Source organism: Camelus bactrianus, chromosome 12 (assembly GCF_048773025.1).
Source record: "Camelus bactrianus isolate YW-2024 breed Bactrian camel chromosome 12, ASM4877302v1, whole genome shotgun sequence".
NCBI lineage: Eukaryota > Metazoa > Chordata > Mammalia > Artiodactyla > Camelidae > Camelus > Camelus bactrianus.
Genome location: NC_133550.1, coordinates 15,455,784 through 15,479,789, shown reverse-complemented (window position 1 = coordinate 15,479,789; position 24,006 = coordinate 15,455,784). Strand labels below are relative to the sequence as shown.

General features: G+C 44.3%; 1 protein-coding gene and 1 pseudogene across 4 annotated transcripts in view; one reads left to right on the top strand and one right to left on the bottom strand.

The window, feature by feature from the left end:
• SLC4A8 (solute carrier family 4 member 8) overlaps positions 1 to 24,006 on the top strand; it is a 94,727-nt gene that overhangs the window by 38,972 nt on the left and 31,749 nt on the right. For 3 of the 4 annotated variants that reach the window (XM_074374861.1, XM_074374862.1, XM_074374859.1), the window contains exons 2-11: positions 1,730 to 1,811; positions 10,976 to 11,149; positions 11,641 to 11,776; positions 13,043 to 13,203; positions 16,048 to 16,236; positions 17,366 to 17,457; positions 18,515 to 18,672; positions 19,603 to 19,690; positions 20,637 to 20,783; positions 21,618 to 21,718. In XM_074374861.1, the coding sequence (XP_074230962.1) occupies positions 11,005 to 11,149; positions 11,641 to 11,776; positions 13,043 to 13,203; positions 16,048 to 16,236; positions 17,366 to 17,457; positions 18,515 to 18,672; positions 19,603 to 19,690; positions 20,637 to 20,783; positions 21,618 to 21,718 (1,217 nt within the window). In that variant the 5' untranslated portion in view covers positions 1,730 to 1,811; positions 10,976 to 11,004. The remainder of the gene's footprint in view (positions 1 to 1,729; positions 1,812 to 10,975; positions 11,150 to 11,640; positions 11,777 to 13,042; positions 13,204 to 16,047; positions 16,237 to 17,365; positions 17,458 to 18,514; positions 18,673 to 19,602; positions 19,691 to 20,636; positions 20,784 to 21,617; positions 21,719 to 24,006) is intronic. The other variant, XM_074374860.1, reaches the window with a different exon arrangement.
• Positions 4,928 to 5,997, bottom strand: LOC105076332 (large ribosomal subunit protein uL15-like; annotated as a pseudogene).

Genomic DNA, 24,006 nt, shown 5'->3' with positions numbered 1-24,006 from the left:
TACCTTAGAGATTATTACATGGTAGTAATAATATGTGATGCAAAAGATGCCTATAAAACTAAACTCATAAATAAAATACTGTAAGTAGACCTTTGACTGTTTCATCTACTTCCCTAAAAGTTTATTTAAGTTGGCCCCAAAAACCTTTTTTGAATCTTTTTACTGGAAAAATGGATTGCCTTATGTTCAGGGTTGCCTTATTTGGGGGCACAGATGATAACTACAAAATGGTAAAATTAGAACCATAAGCTGGAAATTTGAGCAGGATCTGAAGGATAGTGAGGGTTTGGTGCTGGAGAGTTGGGGAAAGGCATGGTAGACAACCAGACGGTGTGGGCAAAACATGGAGGTGGGAATGTGCATGGGGCCCGTGGGATTGGAGGGCCTAGCTGGAGCTGCAGGCTTGGTAAAGGAAATTGATTTGGCAGGGAAATTAGCTAAGATCTTTTGTGAAATAACTCAGTCTTGTGAGGGTCTTGATAAAGTGGATGCCATTATATTCATTCTTTTAACAAAGATTTATTGAGAAGCTGCTAAGTGAAAAGACTGCAGGGTGCTAAGGAAACAGTGATGAGGAAGACAGATAATGGTTTCTCCTTTAAGGAGCAGAGACATTTCATTACTAAGGAGAACTAGAGTGTACTCTGGGGGCATATAAATGGGGGGACCTGGCCTAGTTCAGAAGAGGAGAGTCAGGGAAGGCTTCCAAGGAAGAGCATTTAGGCTGAGATCTATGGGATGTTGAATAAGTGTTAGCTGCTGGTGATGGAGGTGGGAGTAGCAGGGAGAGGGCGATAGTTCTAGGCAGAGGGAGCAGCACTTAGGGAAGAAAATGAGTGTGATTCCAGAACCGCTATGACTAAGGGCTGGAGAGTGAGGGATAGAGTGGATGAGAGGTGAAGGTGAATTTGAGAAAAGTGGCAAAGGAGGAGTTGATAAGAAAGGGAACTGTTTCCCTGAAGACACAACGTGGACACTCAATACATCTGGAATGGATACATAAATAAGTCTGAGATGAAGAAATGATGGTGCCATGGGTAGGAGTAAGTAAAAGAGCACAGGGTGTTGGTTTGGAAGAAAGATTAGTTTGGTTTTAGACATGTGAATCGGACACACAGCGTCCCAGTGGTTGGTCAAATACTGAGCCTCACACACAGTTTCAGGCTGTTGTTGAGCTTGCAAGACTCAAGCGTGGGAAACAAAAGGTAGTGAGCACTTCCTTGGGAAGTATGATTGGAGGAAGAAGAGGAGCCTCAGGATGAGACAGAGGAGCACAATGGAGAATTTCAAGGACAGAGATGTAAACAGGCTCAGTGCTGCAGAGAGATCAAGGACACCAACTTACACCAAATGAGACAAAGTGGCTGACACCACTTGCAAAATGTGAACATGAAGTATAAACGCAGAGGTAGAGTGGGAGGTGGGAAAGGCATGGGGCGTGCATTCCCAAGACCTGGCTCAGTCTCAGCCCTAGCTCTGCCTTCTACCATCTTTCTGACCTTGGGAAGTTAATTAAAGTTCTCTTAGTCTCAAGCTGCTTATTTATAAAATGAGAAAGAATGCCTGCCATGTTTGCAAAGTTATTGTGGGGTTCAAATTAAAAATATCTGTAAACAATTGTGTTCCACCCCCTCAGTGTTGGGTAAAGGGTGTGGCACACACAGTACTTGAATGAGTGTTTGAATGAATGTATGGTTCTTATTATGGCTACTTATTTATGTTTCAACAGAGACCAGATGAAGAAGCTGTGGTGGATCAAGGTGGGACCAGTACAATTCTCAACATTCACTATGAGAAGGAGGAGTTGGAAGGTAAGCTCTGCTGTTATGTGTAATGGGGGAAATTAGTGAGAGGCCGCCTGGTGTGGGCGGAGCAGCTTTGCCATCAGGAGCCCTGGGTTTGAGTCCTGACTCTTTCTCACTAGCTGTCAGACCTTGAGGGAAAATCCGTTAATTTCCCTTGGCCTCAATTTCCTCATCTGTTAAATAAAAGTAGCGGTAATAATACCTGGGTTACTATTAGGATCTAATAGATGGCATGTGAGAGAGCGCTTTGAGCACCGTAATGTCCAATATAAATGTCAATAAATGACCTTATTCCGTGACAATGTGAAGTACTCAGATCAGTTTATTGAGTCTTGATGACTGCGTAGAAATATAAATATACATATATACAAAATTTTAACAGAAAACAAAATACAAATCATTTTAAAAACTCAGTTTGGCCGTAAAACCCTGTTTTTATCCCATTTCCAATGTTTGCTCTTCCTATTCTAACTATACCCATTTCTGCCTGGTGTTTTTGTCTAAACAAGAAAAGGGAAAACACATATTCATCTATATCATGTTCTTTAAGAGTTCACAGCCCCGAGTTGTATACAACCCCCTGAAGTGGAGGGGAGCGAAGAGGCCTTTCAATTGGCCTCCTCTGTCTAATTGACCTTGTCAGGCTCTTCTTCCTCTCCCTCCTCGCCCACCCCAGCTCCCCGCGGGACTGTCGTGTGCTGTCCTGCTACTTTCCTTTTTCGCAGGGGGCCAGTTTCCTGATAAGGGGTGATGCTCAGTTTTATTAAGGAGAGGCTCGTGTCCATTGTCGCTTTAATGAGAACCCACATTTGGCTCAAAAGCCTTTGTGAAGTCTCTGCAGCATCTCTTGCAATGTTGAAGGCTGTGTTACAGCAACTTTCTAATGATTGAGACAGCATGTGAAATGTTCTCCCCGTACTGCTTGTTCCTTGCCGTTTTTTTCATCAAAGTTGTACAATCCCCAGAGAAAACTTGTCCTTTGGATGGGAGAGCGAAAGCTGTAGAGGCTGACTCAGCCTCTGGGTCTGTTACCATGAGAATTTCTGTGGGTGGCTCTGTGGAGGTCAGTGGAGTTTGGATATATCAAGGTCAAGCTTTCCAAGTTATTTTGACCAGATGGAAGAGGAGCCAAAGTAGATTTCAGCAGTTGGGAGAAAGTGGAAGAAGGAAGGGTGGAGAGATGGGAGGATAGCATCTGTTGAATGTCCCTTGTGTGAGAGGCATTTGATTAGGCACTTTGTACAAGTTGTTTTTTTTGATCATCACAGCAGCCCAGGTAAGTAAGTATCATCCCTGTTCTACATGGTGGGAAACTGCTTGGTGTCATCTAGCCTGATAGCAGGTGAGACTGGGATGGGACCCCGCTCTTTCCACTCCACCACACTGCCCTCAAGGGAGGAGGTACCCGGCGTTAACCATCTGACCTCAGTATCTTGCTCCATCATATGAACATTCCTATGCATTGCCCTGCCCCTCCTTCTGCCCTGATAATTCTGTTGCCTCTCTACCCTCTCATTCCACCGTCAGGGTACTGTTACTCTCAGTTTAGGTGTCCGGGTCCCTAGACCTTTGCCCTCAGCAAGGAGGTAACCATTTACAAACACACTCATCCACTTGGAGTAGAATAATAAACCTGGGCACACTCTCTTGGATCCTGAGGGCTGGGTTCCATCACAGAGGTCAGCTGAGTAATTGGCAGTAGGAGCATCTTCTCAGGAAGACATCATCTATTCCTTACACAGTCTCCATTTTCCTATAAAAGAAGGCCATCTGTGATGATGGTATTTCTAGGGGATAGTGTGTGGGGAAGTGGTCCTTTATACATAGACCTTTTTGAAAACCACAATCTTGTTTATATTAGCACTTAAAAAAAAAAACTACTGTCAAATGGAAGACAAATAGTGCCCCCTCCTCAGGCCTGATGTGGTTCTAGAGCAGCTCCGGAGAGGAGAAGAAGGAATTGGCATTTGCTGTAGGCTTGGCCATGCTGTGGGCTCCACCCTGACCCACTCTGCGGGTGGCCCAGGCCTCAGTGAGGCTGCACTCAGGGAGGTGTTGTCTCTTGAAGGCGTGGTATAAAATCAGTCCCACTTTGATGGAAGATAAGTAAGTTGTGTTCTAATGGCTGTGTGTGCCATGACACAAGGTTCTGCAGATAAATCTCTGTGCCTTCCTTCCCCTTTGTTCTATGCCTTCTTCTCCAGGTGATGTAAACCGTTCCCTCACCTATTTTCAGAACGACTTCTGAGATGTGGTTTTTGGACATTGTTAGAGACTATTGTAAATGTGGGTCTTTTTGCATAAATCAACTCCATCAGCAGGAAAAGGTGCATTAAACCATGATGTTGCTTTTTTTTTTTTTTTCAATCTATGGGAAGAGTAAAAAGCGAACATTAGGGCAGATTTCCAAAGAGAAGCTCACGGGGAGCAATAATCCATGATTGCTTTGTGGACTCTCCCAGTCCCAGAGGAACACGGAGCAGTTGTTTTAGAAGAATGGCTTTTCCCACCTTTTCTGGCAGATCATTATTCCTGATTAACTACTAGACTTACGAATCCTAGAGTAAGTTTAGTGCCTTCTAAAAAGTTTTCAACAGAAGTAAGAGCTATTTGGTCATTAAAAAAAAGCTTGCATCTGCTCCACATGTTAGGCTTCCCTGTGATTATTGACTTGGAGTTAACCTGAGGCGCAGGGGATGGGACACCCGCCCGAGTGTGCTAACGAGTTGTGTGCACGTGCTCCACGAGCAGTGTGCATGGAATGCACTCCGCCTGCGAAGGCCCGGCCTCTGTCTGCCGGGTGGGCCTCACCTGAGACTTCTGTCCTGCTCCAGAAGGTTCAGTCCCAGCTCACTAGTGATTGCTCTCTGTGCATGTGTACATACTTATTAAAAAAGAATAAACACTGAAATCACATCTTCCAATAAGTTTTACTAAATGAATACTTGCATTTGCATGCAGTCCCCAGAGAGTAGATTTGACAATAACTGGAAAAAAGACTGGAGAATTCAATGGGAAGAAGGCAGAATTTGGGCAAGCTGGTAGGTAAATGACGGCGATGAAGACTGTGGGTAGAGCAGTTGAATGGCCAGCAAAGTGACCACAGGATTAGGTTAGTAAAGTCACTGGACTGCCAGAATCCCGTTGGATGGATTGGATTTTATTGGTGTGGTCTTCATCACCCAGTGTCCATTTGTTTGTCATCTTTTCTCATTTCACACAGAATATCCAAGTCCCTGCTTCAGAGTCTCCAACCTAGAAACTGATACCCGGTTTTCTGATAGCCACTTGGTCGTTCTTAGCTCTGACCCCTGCTGGGGCTTGTTTTCATTTTTTGCCTGTGGTTGGCTCATGTTTGTGGGAACTGATTGGACCAAAAAAACTTCTTAGCCTTCCTTTTCTAAGATTTAACCCGTGCTTTACTTCCTACAGAGCCATCAAAGGCATCTGAAGGATGTTATTCCGATTATGCCTCAGACCTGCCTAGTGAGAATTTAAATATCAAGCAAAACCATATGTTATTCCCTCAACAAACATTTACTGAGCCCTTTCTAGAGTCCCCTTCTGCAGCAGTAAGTAAGGATAGTGAGAACAATAGGACCATCATGTCTCCTCCGGAGAATGACTTAGCCTGATCCTTCCCTAGCTTTTCAACATTAGAACTTGGGCAAGAACTGAGAAGTCGTTTGGCCTGAACTCCTTGTTTATTTTTTGAAAAGCACTTGTTACCATTTAACGAACCTTCTTCCATGAGACTTCAAGCTGCCAGGACATGGACACCTCCCACCTGCCTTAATCTTCTCCTCAGCTCTCCTGCTGCTGACTTTGGCCTTCATGATGACAGGCTGCCTTGGGAGCTCTCCCAGAACTTTGTGGTAGCCCGATGGCACCACCTCAAGGCTAGAGCAGCCCCAGTCTTGTTTTGGGCAGCATTTACCTTGTCTACTCACCGACCAAGGTCAACAGTTCATCAAGGCTGACAGTTGGGCAGAAGCTCTGGTTCCCCTTTAAGTGGTAATGCCTCGTACCAACTTCCCCGAAGTCACCTGGCTGATATTTGTCAAGGTAGATCCTGGGGTGGTGCAGGCCACCCGCATTGCCCTGGGCCCCTGGGTGCTTCTCCTGCTGATGGGCTATGGCTGTGGCTCACGTGGCCCAGAAGTTTCTGGGTCTTTCTCAGTCTGGATGGCATGTCAGCAGCCAAAGTGATAGAGCCCTCCTCGTTTTACTTTAATAGTGGCAGTAAGTAAATTAACCAAGAAAATGAGATGTAATAACACAGGTTCTACTGCCTAATTACTGCCTTCTCAGTTTCTTTTTCGAATGTAGTTGAAAGTAGGTAATACTAGCAACATATAGCATGAGCTGAGTAAAGTCTTTGGGATGTGCTTCAGGGGACGTGGGGGAAGAGGAAGCACATGGTTGGTTGGCTCTACTGGACTCAAAGTCACCCCTCAGGGAGACTGCTCTTCACCTAAGTCCAGCTCTATCTGGACGCACGTGATTTTACAGCACCTGGGTCTCTATTTTAAGGGCTGGTTGAGGTAGTTCTCTAGGATCTAATTATGCTTTTCATGCCCCCTGGCTTCTTCATGATCTGCCCCTGCCTTTCTGTCTGACCTTTCCCCCTCCTCTCCTTTCCTCTGTCACTTTCCACTGTCCTTTCGTCTTGGAACCAGCCCTGCACATTCCCATCGTATGGTCTAAGCACTTGACCTTCCCTCTCCCTGGCGTGCTCTTCTCCCAGGTCTTCCTGTGGCCTCCCCTTCTCATCACTCAGATGTCCTTCCTCATCATCTGGGCTAGAGTCTCCCTTCTCCATCCCACCCCCTACCCCAGACACTCTACCATACTTTATTCATAATAATTCTTGAAATAATATGTCTTTGTTTTCATAATATCTGTCTCCCCTAAGTAGAATATGTGTTTTGAGGACAGGGACCTTGTGCTGTTCACTGCGGTATCCCTGGGCCTTGGGACAGGACCTGGTACAATTAGGTGACTCCAGCCTGGGTTGATCCCAGTGGTGTACAATAGGGACCTAATTAGCACACTATTGTGGGACATTATTAGTTAACAAATGGTATTTTATTAAGATGATATTCAGTTTAGTCATTCTCACACTTTATACTTTTCACTGATAAGGTCAGAGGTCCGGAATCCCACATCTTAGCAGATGACCTCTTCTGGCTCTATATTTCTGTTACGATGAAGTTGCAGGGTGACCATGCTGTGTTCAGAGATCTGCCTATCAAAAATGTCCTGAGATATACACAAGTCAACATAGGCCTCTCCTGAGACAGGAGCGGGGCGAGAGGAACAACTGATTCTACCAGCTACAGAATATTGTATCCTCCTGCCTCTCAGCACTCTAGTAAATCTCTGATCTGCTTTCCCTCTAATCCTCACTGTTTCTTTTTTATTTTGCTTTATCAGTTGGGAATTTGGAAGATGGGGGAAGTCAAAGAAAAGGAGGGTAAAAATAGAGAAAGGGGTGTTAGAGCTGTACCCCAGGCCCCTGTAACCCCTCTTGGAAGTGGAGAGCACTATCAAGGAATCCCCAGAGGATAAGTTGAGCACAGTCTTAGGAAACCTCATTGCTGGGGAAGGAAGAAGATGAAAAGTTGGTAACTCTTTCCAAAAGTCCTCTTATCCAGGAAGCCTTCCTGGATTGAGCTTTCCATTCTCAGGTTGGCTAACACCTTCTCAGTCCTCTCATGCCCTGGTGAGTATTTCATTTGCTCTAAACACATTCACTTTGGTTACATGTTCTTGTTGTGGCCCCTTACAGACCAGAGGCCTTCTCAGGTCAGGTTTTGTACTCCCGAGGGAGCCCTAAGGGGTTATGTTCCTGGTGGAGGCACTTAGGAGATATTCCATTTTCTGAATATTTGTGGAGTGATGACCATGTATAAGACACTGTGCTATGTTAGGTGAGGGGTTCTAAGAGGAGGAAGAAATTCTGACGTGGGGCTTTGGGAGAAAGACTGGCAGATACTTAACTGGAATGCAAGGCGTGGATCAGTGCATCAGAGAATGCTAGCCAAGGACTCTGGGGATTCTGAGGAAGCAGGCAGCACATTGGATCAGGAGGATCAGCAAGAACACCAAGAAGGAAGGTGCCTTTGCAATGAATCTTGAAGGAGTGAGCCAAGTCAGTGTCGAGAAATCACTGGCACATCTGTGGAATAGCAGTTTGGTTCAGGTAGAGGAGAGTATGAGGTGAGGGCGTGGTCATCTGCTGAGGCCATGAGGAGGGGGCGGAGTCAAACCCAAGCTGTTCTTTTGTTGGGGTAGATGCAGAAGGTGGACATTGCTAGATCTTTTTCTCCCCAGAACATTTATTTGGTGTGAGCATGTGTGGGATTTCCACTTTTATCTCTCTTGAGCTGATCACTCAGTTCTTTTAGAGAGCTTTCCCTTTATTTTCCTACTGAATGTATAATTTGTCCTAGAGGAAGAAAAGACTAGAAAGGAGGCTGGGGCCTGAGCATGCCGGAGCACGAAGGGTCCTGACTGTGTTGGAGTGAGCCGTGATTGGAGTGGTGCCTCAGGAGGTTAGTGTGTAGTGTTGAGTTGGTGGGGGAGACAGGCAGGATGCCCCTGCTGTGGTTAAAGTGGGAGGAGAGGAAGACTTGATGTCTCTAATCTATGGGATACAGCACTGAGGGGCACTGTGGAAATCCAAGGTAACCCTGAGGTTTCAAGTCTGGAAAGTTGAGAGAATGGTGATGCCATGAACAAAAATGGAAGAAATGAGTAGGAGCCTGATTTGAGATGCAGGACAGGGAGTTTGCTTTCAAGCATATTGAGTCACTGTAGATAAAGATTTAGGGGTCACTTGTAGAAGTGAACTTTGAAATCAGAAGGGTAGATATCACTAAAAAGGGAGAAGAAAGGGGCCAGGGGCCTTCCTTTGGTGGATTGTGGAAGGGCTGGGGCAGCAGTCGGAGGAGTGCAAGTGAGCCAGGGAAGGCAGTGGTCCAGGTGTGGGAGCCCAGACCACCAAGGGGAGGAAGAAGTCAAGGGACTGGGCTGCTGCCTGGGACATGGTGGGTCTCCAGAAAGTCTTTTGAATTGAACTTAGAGAGACAGGAGATGATAGAGATTTGGTGATCAAATGGTCTTTGGTGTCTGTGATAAGGGCAGTTTCAGAGGAGAGTGGCCACAGGCAGAGACTGTGGAACAAGGAGATGGAGAGGAGGGGGAGCTCGGTCAGTGGACCGTTCTTAAGAATGATTTGCTGGAGGAGGGGAGGGGATAGGCAGAGACTTGGGAGAGTAGCACTGCATTGGGAACATTCCTTCTTTATTTTGATTTATTTTTTGTTGAATGGAAGATTCTTTAAATTCTACATGACTTACAGTTTTCGAAAGTTTCACACATACTATTTCATATAATTCCATAATAACCCTCTTTCTCCCTACCCCTATATTGCCCCTCCCCCTCCCTTTCCCCACTCATAACCACTAGTTTGTTCTCTGTATCTGTGAGTCTGCTTCTTTTTTGTTTTATTCACTAGTTTGTTGTATTTCTTAGATTCCACATATAAGTGATATTTTAGAGCATTTGTCTTCTCTGTCTGACTTATTTCATTAGCAAAATGCCCTCCAAGTCCACCCATGTTGCTGCAAATGGCAAATTTTCATTCTTTTTTATGGCTGACTAGTATTCCATTGTGTATACATTCCACATCTTCTTTATCCATTCATCTGATGATAGACACTTGAGTGGCTTCCATACCTTGGTAATTGTGAGTAATAGAACTGTGAACATTGGAGGACACATATCTTTTCAAATTAGTGTTTTTTTTTCAGATATATACCCAGGAGTGGAATTACTGGGTCATAAGGTAGGAACATTTCTTTTTTTAGGTAAGAGAGGCTTGAGAAGCCCATGGAAGGGGTGGATGGAAAGGAGAGACTGAGGAATACAGATGGAGTGGGACTCAGAAGGGTGGAGATGATGCTCACTAGCCTGGCAAAGGGGAGAAGCTGGGGGAGGAAAGCGAGCCAGGCTGAGGTGAAGGGAGTTCACAGGTGAGGGCCTGTCTTCTCAGTACACTATGAAGTGAGGTCACTTGCTCAGAGGAAGGAAGTGGAAGTAAGGTTGTGAATTTGAACACAGTGACTGCAGATTGGACCAGCTCCTGTCGGGGAAGATGTGGGGAGGGAGCTGAGATCTAGCGTGTCGAGCAGCAGCAACTGGGCAGAAACGAGGGAAGCCCAAAGCTCTGTGTGTCCCAGTGTAGCATCCCTGCTGCTACTGATTCTGGGCTCCAGGCTCGCAGGAAGGCAAGGGAAACCAGGTGGAGGTGAGAGAGGCCTGGAAGTCATGAACAGGACAAAATAAGGTGTATAGAAAGAATGAAAGAGTAGGAAGGAGGAACTAGAGAGGACACTATTGGATCACGTATTTTCTCATGTTCCCCTCTTTTTGTAAAATATTTTTTATCTCGCTCCCTTATGCTCCCAGCCTTATACCCCTGATGATTTGTGACTAGTCCTTCACTATTATTCTGGATGCATATTCTACAAGGCAGAAAAAATCTAATGGAAACTGATCCTTGAATGTGTTGGCTGCTAAAATTGATTTCAGGGATTGTGTTAAGCATTCAATATACATTGTCTTACTTACTGCTCATGAAAACTCTTTGAGTTTAAAAAATAAGCTTCAATATTCCTTTTTAAAGGCAGTCACAGAGAGAATAGATAACTTGTTCAGGGTCACATGGGTAGTGAATGATGAACTCAAGTTTTGGACCCAGGCAGGTTGACTTGAGCACTTAGCCACTTTTCCAAATGGCCTCCCTTCCAAGACCTCCTGGAGTTGTCCTGGAGTGACCACATCGCTTTTTTTCAGTTGCTCATATTGTCATTGTAGTAGCAACAACCAGCATTTGTTTTGGCCTCTACAGTTTGCAAATCATCTTCACATACATTATTTCCCTTGATCTTAACATCACTCCTGTGAGGTTTGCAGTCACATACAGGATGGAGACCTCCAACTCCCCCATCTCTGTGTCTTTATTCCTGGAAGTCTTTAAAGTTTTGTCATTACAGAGCTGTGAGAAGACCAAGAGATTGTAATCTTTTTCTTCTCCCCTCTCAGATATATTAGACCCTTTTTCCTAAAGGAGCTCTCTCTACAGAACTTCTGCTTCTTTCCAGGTCATAGAACCCTGTATGTGGGGGTCCGGATGCCACTGGGCCGGCAGAGCCATCGGCACCACCGAACCCACGGCCAGAAGCACCGGAGGCGAGGGCGGGGCAAAGGAGCCAGCCAGGGGGAGGAAGGCTCGGAGGCTCTGGCCCATGGTAACACCCTCGCACCCTCAGGAGAGGGTGGGTGTCCACGGTGGGAGGCCTGGCAAGGCTGGGGAGATGTGTGGGCATTGGGAAGGTGGTCCTGATTATCTAGCCCTTCTGTAGACTTTCCCAGCCTGCTTCCAAGAAGAAGATATGCCTCTAAGAATCAAAAGTATCTTCCCGAAAACTTCAAAGTTCAGGCCCCCAAAAATCCATATCACAGAAGGTGAAATCATTTGCTAAAAAATTAACCATTCTTTGTGATCAAATTTGTCAGATTTTCAGTTTCTAGTGGATTTTCTTCAAGTGATGTTACTTAATGATTTTTGCCTCCCATGAAACTGCTTCCAAAGAATAGCTTTTTTTTTTCTGGGGATAAAGGAATCTTTCTGATCTGAGTTTGATCTGATTGTGCTCTATATGTTCCTGAGATTGAGAGGCCCCCAGGTGTGCTAAGTATGGCAGAAGGCTATTTCTGTTCTAAGTTGAGGCTGGGAGCAGACCTTTCTCTGTGGCTGAATTTCCAGACACACCATCTCAGCGTGTTCAGTTCATTCTTGGCACCGAGGAAGATGAGGAGCATGTGCCTCATGACCTGTTCACAGAGCTGGATGAGATCTGTCTGAAAGAGGGAGAAGATGCCGAGTGGAAGGAGACAGCCAGGTGAGGCCCTAAAATAACCTGGGTCAAGATTTGCTTGGGTAGCAAATGTGTACCTTTCAGCAAGTGACAGGCCTGCCTGCCTTTCATATTTCTTCGTGGGAGAGGTGATGACTGACTGTCCAGGGTCTTCTGTGGGAAGTCTTGGTGCTGGTCTCTTTGTGATGTCTCTGGAAACACCTATGCCAGTTGACCTTGAACCCAGAATTGATGACTGAAATACAGAACATTTAGGGGTTCCTCTCTCATTTGTTTGGGGCCCGGAGTGGTTCATGGGCTCTTGAGATTATAAGTCTGGCTTAGAAGATGCGCAATGGGGCCACTTTGGTTTAGACCCAGCCCAGCAGACAGCATAGGTCCAGCCTTTTCCTGCAGGTGAACCATAGTAACATTTGGGTTTTAATTTACTGAAAGTTCCAGAATTTTTGAGACATCCAGTGGACAATCCAACTTCATAGAGTCCTTTGGGATTATAGCCAGCCTGACAGTGGGCTTCCCTGGATTAACTGTGGAACGACTATGCTTATCTGAGACTCAAACCCCAGAAAAGCCCTCAGATTAATTAGGCTGTGTCTAGGGCTCCTCTAGTAACTGATGAGTGAGCCTTATGGGCGATACAAAGCCGGCATGCCTGAGACTCAGGGAGGGAGGTGAGAAGGCTCCAGCTCTCATTGGAGCAGTTCTTTCTGGATGCCTGCTGTGTCTGTGGATGTTTTCTGTGGGTAGAGAAGATTAAAGAAGCCAAACAACCTCATACCAAACAAAAGGCAATTCGTCTTATCATTCTGTCTTTGCAAACTTTTGAAGGTCACTCAGGTAGGCTTTTTTTTCTTAAAGAAAAATATAATCATTAATGTGATTTGTCAGTGTATTCAAATGATGTACATTAGATCTATTTTGTACATTGTACAGGTAATGTGTGCCCATTATAGAAAATTAGAAAATAAAGATAAGCAAAAAGAAGGTGAAAATTATGTGAAATCCTACTATCCCAGGCATAGTGAGGAATATAACATTTGATGTCTTATTCAAGTGTGTGTTTGTATTTTAAATTTTTCTTTAAATAAAAGTAGAATCAAACTCAACTCAATTTTGCACTGTTTCATAACCCGCTTTTTTCACTTCCCAACGTACCCTGAACGTATGGATTAGACTTCGGTGTTCAATATGATTATTCAGATATCTTTCTCTGTGGCGTACATTAAAAACTCTCTCCTGAAAATGCCTCATTTTCTGTCTTTGGCGTCTGGTTGTTTGTGATGCTTTCAGGTGGCTGAAGTTTGAAGAGGATGTCGAGGACGGGGGAGAACGCTGGAGCAAGCCTTACGTGGCGACCCTATCACTGCACAGTCTCTTTGAGCTCAGGAGCTGCCTTATCAATGGGACGGTCCTCCTGGATATGCGAGCAAATAGCATAGAAGAAATTTCAGGTAAGCTGAGGTGAGGGAAAACAGAGGAACTCTGGTGCCAGTTAAGGAGTGTGGGGTAACCCCTTATGACTGCTTGCAGAGTCCTGGGCCAGGGCAGCCACATCCTGCCCAGGTCAGGGGAAGCATCCAGTTCCCTGGGCCAAGGGCAAGGCTGGCTCAAGTATGGCTAGATGAGACTTTTACTCCAAGTTCAATTTAATTCGCAAACATTCCCTGGAGCCTGCTCTCTGCCAGGTACCGAGGGCAAGATTAGGATGTACTACCTGATTTGCAGGGCCCAGTGTAGAATGAAAATATGGGCCTATTGTTTAAAAAGCAGAAGACGGCCCTACAAAGCTTCTTCCTTTCTTCCATGGTCTGTCTCTTGACTTGTCAAGTGTTGTTTTATATTTGCTATTTCATTTCATGCATAATAAAAATTCAAAATTCAAAAAAAAAGTGTGGGGTAGAGGAAAGAAGAAAGTGCCTGTGTGTCCTTGAGCAAGTCACTTACCTTCCCGACTGCAGTGTCCTCAGCTGTGGGATGGGTTTCAAACTAAGAAATTGCTCTACCTATTTCACACACCTGTTTCACTTGAATTATGGAATTCAAGTGACATGGTGTGTGGTCCTCCATTCTTCTGTTCATTCCACAAACATGTATTTTGTGGGGGAAATAGCCAGAGCAATTAAATAAGTACAACAACAGAGCTCTGGTTCGGTAATAATTAAAGAAAAGGGCAACTGGAAGCTGTGCAGAGAAAAGAGGGTTAGAGTTTAAAAAAGATTTTAAAATATGGCAGCCAGGGAGGACGCAAAAGAAATTGAGCCAAAGGACCCCGACTTCTTCAGCAAGATGTGAAGAGGAGATGTCTGATGGAGTCTCCCAGGACAGTTCAGTGGTCAGTCATTATGTTTGGGGAACAGAGTTTGAGAAATACATGGGTGCATGTGAAGATTTTCCTCAGCTTGGCTCTGTTTGGCTGGACAGGTTAACTAAAGATTGCTCCAAACTTTTCTGCATTTGAAGTATCCAAGTAATTCTGCCTCTCTAGGGTCACATGGGGACCCCGGGAGGGGTCAGCACTCATGAGATCTTGTGTCATCTCCGAAGGCTCTAGGGGAAAGTTATTCCTTGCCTCTTTCAGTTTCTAGCTTATAGTGGCTCTAGGTGTCCCTTGGCTCATGGCTGCATAACTCCAACTTGCCTCTGTCTTCACCTGGACTTCTTATCTACGTCTCTTATAAAGATATTTGCCAGTGTCATCCAAGATGATCTCATCTTGAGATCCTTAATTCCATCTGCAAAGACCCTTTTTACAAGTAAGATCATGTTCACAGGTTCTGGGGGTTAGTATCTAGATGTATCTTTTGAGGGGTCCATCATTCAACACACTACAAAGTCAAGAGGGGAGAGAGTTTCAATTCATCAGTGTCAAATGCTGTAGAGAGGTCAGGTTAGATAAGGACTAGAAACATCCAACAGATTTAACAACTGGAAGTTGTTGATGATTTTATCAAAAGCAATTTCATTCAGGTGGCCAAATTGCAGGGGTCTGAGGAATTTTTCTTTTGAGAATTTTAAGTGGAGAAAGAAAGAGGGGTGGGGGAGAGAGCACAGTAGGTAAAGGGAGGTCTGGAGTGGACATTCTTTTTTTCCCCAAGATGAAGGATCCTGAAGATGTTTATAATATGGGGCAATCAATCAATTTAACCAGTCAATATGAAGGTTAAAGATAGAGAAACATGGATCTTTGGCTTGAATGTTTGAAAAAGATTTTCTTTATTGCTTTTAGCACTTGGGTAGTCATGGATGGAATTAGAGTTGAGAACAGGTTGGAATTTGGGGGAGGCAGGGGAGAGGTAGGTATGTAGGATTGAAGTGAAACTGCTGTGGTTCTTCACATTAGATACCTGAGGTGTTCATGTTAGTGATAAGATTGAACAGAGTCAAGTGTTTACTGTGAATTAACACTTTATATATATTATCTCATTAATTTTTCTTGACAACCTTCTAAGGTAGGTGATAATATTAGCTCCAGGTTACAGATGAGCAAACCGAGGCACAGAGAGGTTATGTAACTTGCCCAAGATCACACAGCTAGAAAGTGGTAGAAATGGGGTAGAATTTGGGCCTTTAGCTCTAGAACCCACACAGTTAACTGCTGTGCTGACTGCCTCTTAATAGCAGGTATTGGAATTTTTTCCCCCTCAACTCTGCTGGGCTTGGCAGGTAAAGGTTGATGCTTGGTGATAATTGTCTGGGGTGCTTAATCAGGAACAACTTAATTATTCTTATACGGTCCACCTTCAAATAGTCATTTGGAGTTCTACAGTCATAGTTTCTCATGACAATCACAGCAATTTAAAAATCTGGGAGGAAGGGAATGTAGAGGAACTTTGACAGATGACAGAACAAAATAGTAATATTGTGGGCTTTTGAGTCAGATACTCTTGGGTTTGAATCCCAGCTCTGCAACTTACTAGTTGTGAGACCTTGGGGAATGTTGTAGCGTTTGGGCCTCAGTTTCCTAGTCTGTAAACTTGTTATAATATAGAGTTTTTATAAGGATTAGATTAGATAGTTATGTAAAAAGTTCTTAGTATAGTTCCTGGCATATCTTAAGTGCTCAATAGTTTCTATTTCTAATAATAATGATTTTTCACATGAATAAAATCTAACATGTCACAGCTGCTGTCATCAAATAGCTCTTTGAGGCGCTGAAGCAGGAATTGTACTTCAGTGACCCTGGTAGAACTGCTTCCCCCTACTCCTTGCCCCTTACCCCTCACCCCACCTGACCTTGGCCTCTTTGGGTTCACTGATCATCAGTGTGAGTGTTCATGTTAGCACCTGCTTTCCAGACCTGATCCTGGACCAGCAAGAACTATTCAGTGACCTGAATGACAGCATGAGGGTTAAAGTACGAGAAGCCCTTCTCAAAAAGCACCATCATCAGAATGAAAAGAAGAGAAATAACCTCATCCCCATTGTCCGTTCCTTTGCTGAAGTGGGCAAGAAGCAGTCTGATCCACATTTAATGGATAAACATGGTAAGACTATTAGGAGTCGGGGCTTTCTCTTTTTATTAATAAGACATTTGGGAACTAGTTAGTGATGGTAAGTTACTAGAGGGTAGGAGCTTTATTTCTCTAATATGCTTTCATACTCACTTAGATACAGTCCTTTCAGGTGTTTGGCAAAATGGGTGGCAAGACTGGTGACCATCTATCTCTTGTGGCATTAGGAATACGTACCTCAGATCTCAGTGGACCCCAGGGGAGAGGTTTGTGCCCCCCAAATGGCCTCAGAACTGATGTGGCTTTGGGAGATGGCCATATTGGGGGATAATTTGGGGCCAGAGAAGGTTAACTGGAGCTTTTTTTTTTTTTTAACAGACGTACTGGAGATTGAACGCAGGACCTTACACATGCTAAGCATGTGCTCTACCACTGCACTGCTATCCATAACCCACCTGGAGCTTTTTAGGAGTAAACAAATGTCTTGGATTAGGGAGGCAAAATGCAGTAGTCTAGACTCCTGGGCCAGACTTCTAGGCTTGAGATTCTAGCTCCACCTGTAGCAAAGAACGTGACCTTGGGCGACCTCCTAAACACCTTTAAGTCCTACTTTCTCTGTAAAATAAGGATAATAATAAGATCTGCTCTGTCAGTTTATTGTGAGGCTTCATTTAGTTAATCCATGTCAAGGTCTTTGCCGGGTGCATAGTAAATTGTAAACATTTGGTGAATTTCAGATGCTGGTTGGTTTCCTTTCCTGTGGCTGGGAGGAGCCTAATCTACACTGGGCTCCTTGTCCCCGCACTCACTGACCCACAGTGCACAGGGAGCAGGCCTGGGAATCCATGTATTTGAAAAGTTCTCCATAGACGTTTCTGATGTGCCCTTCTGATTAAGGATTACTGCCCCAGTAGAGGAAGAAAAGAGGATCACCACTGGTTCAGGAAGAGGGTGCAGGAGTAGTGAGACCTCTGTTCCTTTGTCACTAACTAGTAGGTAAGGAGCTAGCTAGCTGTGTGTGGGGCCGAGCTTCCTAGTCCTCTTCACATCTTCTCCATGTGGAATCTGCACGAGATGATTGTCGCCAACCGATGACGGGTGGGCTGCTTCAAAGCAGGAAAAGGGCGGACTCAGAGAATTCTGTTTGATTTTCTCCAAATAGGTCAAACTGTGTCTCCTCAGTCCATTCCAACTACAAATCTAGAAGTGAAAAATGGTGTGAATTGTGAACACAGTCCTGTGGATTTAAGCAAGGTGAGCAGACATAGGTGTCTGTCTCATGGAACCCAGGGTCTAGTTGCTGGAAGCTGGGTAAACTTTGGTATCTCAACACCCCTTCTCCAGAACCAGGGCCCCTTCTGCAGAGAAGGAGGCCCATCTGCTCATGTCTTCCTTCTCCAGCCCAGATGACACCGACTGGCCACTGATAATTCTCCCTGACGCACACCTCCTGGTTTTTCAGGATTACTTTTTGGTACCCACTCTCCAGCAGCTCCTTCTTACCTCCAAGGCTTTTGCCAAAACCATATTTTTGCTACAGTCTCCTAAAACTACTTTGTGGCTGGAACTCTTCTTGGGGACTGTGACTTTGGTGTCCGGGGCCTCTTGCAGGAGCAGGGCCTCCCTGCAGCTTTGAGTTCAAGCCCTGATCTCCCTGTTGCCAGCCTTCCCTTACTCTGCTCTCTCCCTGACACTGTCTTTCCAAAACACGGAGAGTGTCGTGTCACTTCTCAGCCCATGAGGCTCCCTGAAACCCCAGACAAAGCATGTCAGTATTTAAAAATGGAAATAATTTGACTCAGAGCTTCAAAAACATGATGTAATGGAATTCTTTGAGGAAGCATGATGTAATGGAATTCAAATCAGAGACCCTGGATTTAAATTCTCTCTCTTAGAAGCTCTGTCTTCTTGGGCAAGTCAACTTTACCTCTCTGGGTCTCAGTAGCTTCTTTTTGATTTTGCTATTTTATTATTTTAAATGTTAATTTTATTTATTTATTTATTTATTTATTTATTTATGTATTTATTTATTTATTTAAGGAGGTACTAGGGATTGAACCCAGGACCCTGTACATGCTAAGCACATGTTCTACGAACTGAGCTATGCCCCCTCCCCTATACTTCTTTTTTTTTTAAAAAAAAATGGGGCAAATGCGACCTACGTTGTCCACATCACAGAGTTATTGTAAGGATCAGGTGAAATAGTGCAAGAAGTGTATGTTAAGTGATTACATGTCATATGAATATAAGGTCTGAGGAGGGTGATGGATGTGTGAAGTGACAGCTCCCAAGTTGTCTTTTGGATTTTCAGGTGGACCTTCACTTTATGAAAAAAATCCCCACTGGGGCAGAGGCCTCGAATGTCCTGGTTGGAGAGGTGGACACGCTGGACCGCCCCATTGTTGCCTTTGTGAGGCTGACTCCGGCCGTCCTTCTCTCAGGCCTGACGGAAGTGCCCATCCCAACAAGGTAAAGACCAGGACCGCAAAGCTCAGTGCGTTCCGTCCAATGTACATGTTTGTGTGAACTCTGGAAAAGAAACCAGCTCATGCCAAAATTTAGAATTAATTAATTTGGGGAATGCTGTTTAAAACTCAGCAGAGATCTCAGGAAACTGGGGTATATTTGATTAACCTCTGGGTGGAAGAGTTGTAAGACTTTGAAGCCTATGACTGCACAGTTCCTGTGGCCTTGGAACTGGAGAACCAAAGAGTGTTCAAAGGGCATAGCGAGGGCCCCTCACTTTTTATGATGGGAAGCCTGACTCACTCCTTGAGTTCTGCAGAGCCATAGCTCAGGGCGACATCTCTGAGCAGAGCTATTGATGTCTCTTTCCACAGTTCTGGCAGGATTTGTATGGTTTGCAAGTATGTCCACATTTGTTCAAAAGGCTATTCATGCACTCTGAAGGTGATGCGTCAGGTGATTCAGAGCCCCGTTAATTATAGAGTATTCAGATGTCTGGGACATGGTTTAGACTCCTCCACAGGGCTTGATCATTTCGACTTCCTTATCCCTCTCCTCTCCCTATCATTTTCTTATTAGAGAAATGAATGAAATTCAGATAACCTTGAATTTGCCCTACAATGCCATGTTTTGAAAAAGTGTCCTTTCTATAGCAAGGAATTGTGTCTATGGCAACCCTGAGAATTATAAGCACGCTATTGAATGGAGTCATACAAATAGCATCCAATGTCTGTAGTAGAGCTGTTAAGTCAAGGCTACTCATTAAGTCAAGGCTACTATTATGGCTCCATCATTAGTCTGTCTCCTTTTACTGAAAGTAATGTGATGATTTCTGTTTGATAAGAGAGAGAAATGTTCCGCTGTTTAGGGAGGAGCCAGATGCTACTTCTTTATGTTTACTTACATAATTTCATCCTCTGTGTGTGTTGCCAGATTTTTGTTTATCCTGTTGGGTCCGGTAGGGAAAGGTCAGCAGTACCATGAGATTGGCAGATCCATGGCCACCATCATGACAGATGAGGTATGCATCACTTCCGCTTTCCATACATTCATCTCATAAATATTTACTCTGTGCCAGGCAGTGTGCTAGTTGTTGGGGGTAAAATAATTGCAGTATCTGCTGGGAGGCACTTCAGGTCACTTCTCTGACTGTCTATTGTGGGAGGACCAAGCCCTCTGGGGGATTTTTCTTCCTCTGTCATCTCTCCCTTTTTGAATCATCAAGGATGCAGAGAATTGTTTTTCTGAGAAACTTGTTGTTGCCAAGTAGGTTACCTAGAAAGAAAGATATTAAGGCTGACTTGACTTTCTGGAGAAGATGGTTAGTTAAATGCATCCAAGCTATTTACATAAAGAAACCTCATTCCCATTTCATGTAAATGAGACTAGTTAGCATAAGGGTCAGGGGGCTGCTCTTGGGTGCTGTAATATGAATGTACCAGTGTGACTAGACACTAGTCTGCCATGGTCCTGATCACGCTGCTGCATCCCCTGGTGAGAACTGTGATGCTCAGGTAAGTTGCAAGCAGAGCTTTCAAGGCATATGTCTTAGCAGGCAGAGGGAGATAAGGCTGTGTTTTATCAGCTCTCTGATTGGGAGGCTTATTTCATGGAAGACCTTCTTTAGTAATTCCATCCAATTTTCCCAATCATTATGATCAGGAAAAATTTCCCATGCATCTTGGCTTTTGTTGCATTCTTTGAGGAGGTAACAGAATTATAAAGCTTTAGAGTCATGTCTTTTCTCTTCCTTTACTAATGGACATAGATTTAATTTTTTTGACTTATCTTCAGGTTTCTTTCTTTATCCCTTTATCCATGTACTAGTCTAAGTACTAAAGTTATCCACATTTCAGATCCCCGAGACAGAGGTGAAAATCTGTTTTATCCATTCTTCACCATATCCATTGGTGCTTGTTTTAATTAAAGTGACTTTCAGCTTTCCTGAGGGTTTTTCCTCTCTGTAGATTTTTCATGATGTGGCATACAAGGCAAAAGAGCGAGACGACCTGCTGGCAGGGATTGATGAGTTCCTAGACCAGGTGACGGTGCTGCCTCCAGGGGAGTGGGACCCATCCATTAGGATTGAGCCACCCAAAAACGTCCCTTCCCAGGTAATGTATGCACATGAGCTGGTGGTGGCTTAGTGTCACTTACTGAGTGCCCACCGTGGACAAAGCAAAGACCATGGGTGTGTGCTAAATAAATTGACATGGTTCTGTTTCAGGGCACCTAATGTCAGAACAGTAATAAAATATGAATATGCAGTAACATAGATTGGTTTAGGTGTCATGGGATCAGTTAGGATTACCCTGGGATTTTAATGTTAAGCCAACTTTTGAAGGGTTGATGGGGAATGGCAGAGAGAAGAGAGGAGAATATTTCCTGAGAATATACCATTGAATGAAAAGAGCAAATTGTATAGAGAGAGCATAGAGTTCCCCACACTTTTTTCAAGAGGCTAAAGATGGAACTGCCACTGTGCACCATTACTAGGTCAGGTGCTTTATGTATGCTAACTCAGTCTTCCCGGCAACATCTCCAAACAGGTATTGTTATCCTTGGTTTTACAAATGAGGACTAAGAAAACTGTCTCCAAGGTTTTAAGGTAAAGATTATAGAGAGGCAGATTTGAAACTTGAATTCAGGTCATATTTTGTGCCAAAGCCTTCACTTTTCTGTTTTTGGGCAAGGCAGAGTTAGGAGTCAGGTACTAGTGGAGGGAGGAGAAATTGTGTGTGTGTGTGTGTGTGTGTGTGTGTGTGTGTATGTTTGAGTTTCAGGAAAGTCAATAAACTGCCCCAAATCAGTGAATGCATTTGAAAGCTACAATAAATACCTGGGTGTTTGGGGGCTGCTTTTGGATTTTCTCATCACCACTACCCCTGTTAGCAGGAAGGACAACATAGATGGCTGACTTTACTAATTTTGTGGTCCTCTGTTAAAAGGAGAAAAGGAAAATGCCTGGAGTCCCAAATGGAAATGTTTGCCATATCGAACCGGAAGCACATGGGGGCCACAGCGGACCAGAGCTTCAGCGCACTGGGCGGTGAGTGCTGGGATGTTTCACATCCAATACTGCTTACTGGGCAGAAATTGTATAAAAGAATGAGTCATTTTCTTTGCTTTCAGTCTTCTTCTCTACATTATCTTTACTGGCTGGGAGTGACTTTTCAAATGGAACCACTGACTAGAAGTATTACGATTATGTCAAATATTGCATTCATTTGTTCAAGTTTCTTAAACCACCTACCATGTTCTTTCTCACCTCCCATCCTTCCCACACATTGTTCCTTCTGATTTGAACACTCGTCCCCTTCCTCATCTCTTGGCTAACTACTCCTTTTCCTTTGTCTCAGCTTCCTTTGGCAAGCCTTCCAGGACTCTCTCTAGAAGAGTTCAGGTGTTCCTGCTATGTGGTGTCACAGCTTTGAGCCTCTGTCCCCTGCCGCCTGCCACCCCCAGCCCCCTGTTGTAGCCCTGATCATACTTTATTATTTCTTGCTTTGTTATCTTTCCTGCCAGAATGTTTGCTGCATAAGGGCAGGGACCCCATTAAATTCCTAGCACCCAGTGCCCTGCACAGAGTAGGCACTCAATATCTGATGAATGAATGAATGAGTGGATGAGTACTTTTAGAATGATGCCTTTTCTGTAGCATGAATGGACAAGGCATGGATAAATATAGAATGGTTATTTTCAGTTAAGAAACCCCTTGGGGTAGGAAAACAGGTACTATTTTAGGTGTGTGTCTCAGAATAGGCAATCTACTTTTCAGGGCCAAGATTTTATGGACAGATGTCCCAGGAGGTGATTCTCTATGGCAGGTAAGGAAAGCAGTCCCCAGACTAGGAGGCCTCACGTTCTAGGTAGGAAGGTGGTAAAAAAAAACAAAAAGGGTAGTATTTTGGGTTGGAGTGGCATCCAGAGGTGTCCCCCAGATCATGGGAGAAGGTTGAGACAGTGGCTCTGGCTCTGTAAGTTGTGCTTGTGTCTAAGAAGGATCTTTTGAATGGAAGTTCTCAGGACAGGACTCAGATGATGGAAAGGACGTTTTAATGTTCTCTACTCTATTGCTTTCACCTTATTTTTCCCTCCTTGCTTGAAATTGTTTTTCTTATTTCTCTACACAATGGAAACTCAGGGTTTTTTGCTTGTTTGTTTGTTTGTTTTTTGAAATGTGGAGAGAGATTTATTTTTCCACTTTTGGAAATTCAGGGAGAGGTATCGGAGAGGAGACTGAGAAGCAGGAGAGAATGGCACTTAACTAGCAGTGTCCTGATGGGGAGAATGTTTCCTGCTTGGAGAAAAGTATTAGAGGGTGGGGAAAGATAAGGAGGCTGTGGGGAGGGATCCCTGGAGCAGAGGAAGACCCCTTTGATGGAAGGTGTCACTGAAAAGAAGGAGCAACCTCCAAGAGTAAGTTTCACATTTTCTTGAAAGTTGGAATAGGTTTGAACTGGGTAGGGAGGCCTGGTACTGAGAAGCAGTTCAAAGGAAGCATCTGTCTTTAGAATAGTTTCCAGGATTGAGGCTGTCTGAGAGGAGGTGGTATTTTTTAAGGGGAAGGGTCTTGGATATGGGTTTGATAGAATTTTAGAGTTATGATTTATCCTTTTGAATATAATGGGTACCATACCTCAGGACTTAAGAGTTTGAAAGTAGTAGAAATGAGGCCAGTAGGTTTTTTCCAAACACATAATCCATGCAGAGGTGAGATTTCATCTTTCTTTTGGTGTGAAAAAGAGGAGAATAAACTTGGGTCCTAGGCCTTTTGAAGTGAGGGGGGGTGCTTATAATCAATTCCACATGGGGGTTTGGGACCCCATTAATTTAGATCTTCTCTTGGAAATGGTACCTAATATCCCAAAAGAAAATCCCAGATAGCCAGGACCATGACACACTTAATTGCCAACCCCAAGTACCTTTACTCACAAATTCAAATGGGGTTTGAGGAAGTTCTCCTGTAATGTTGTATGAGGAACTCCTGGAATTGACACAGCTGAAAGGAAGGGTCATCTGGACTTAGAGCCTCATTCTGCTTAGTGTGTGAGATGTGGCCTCTTCCTGAGCTCCAGAAGTTTTCCTCAGAGCCCTTAGTAAAAGACCTCAAGACACATGACCTTCCTCCCCTTGTGTCACCTTTTAGGCCAGGTGATCTAATGCCCATATCAGGGATCATAGTTCATGCCAACTCTGGCCCTTTTCCCAATCTCAAATTATGTAGGGTGAACATGAACCTTGCCCTGCAGATGGACATTCTAGAATTTCCTGGACCTTCCTGGACCGCACAGACTAAAACTACATTAGCCTGGGTGTTATAATTCTTCATACCTT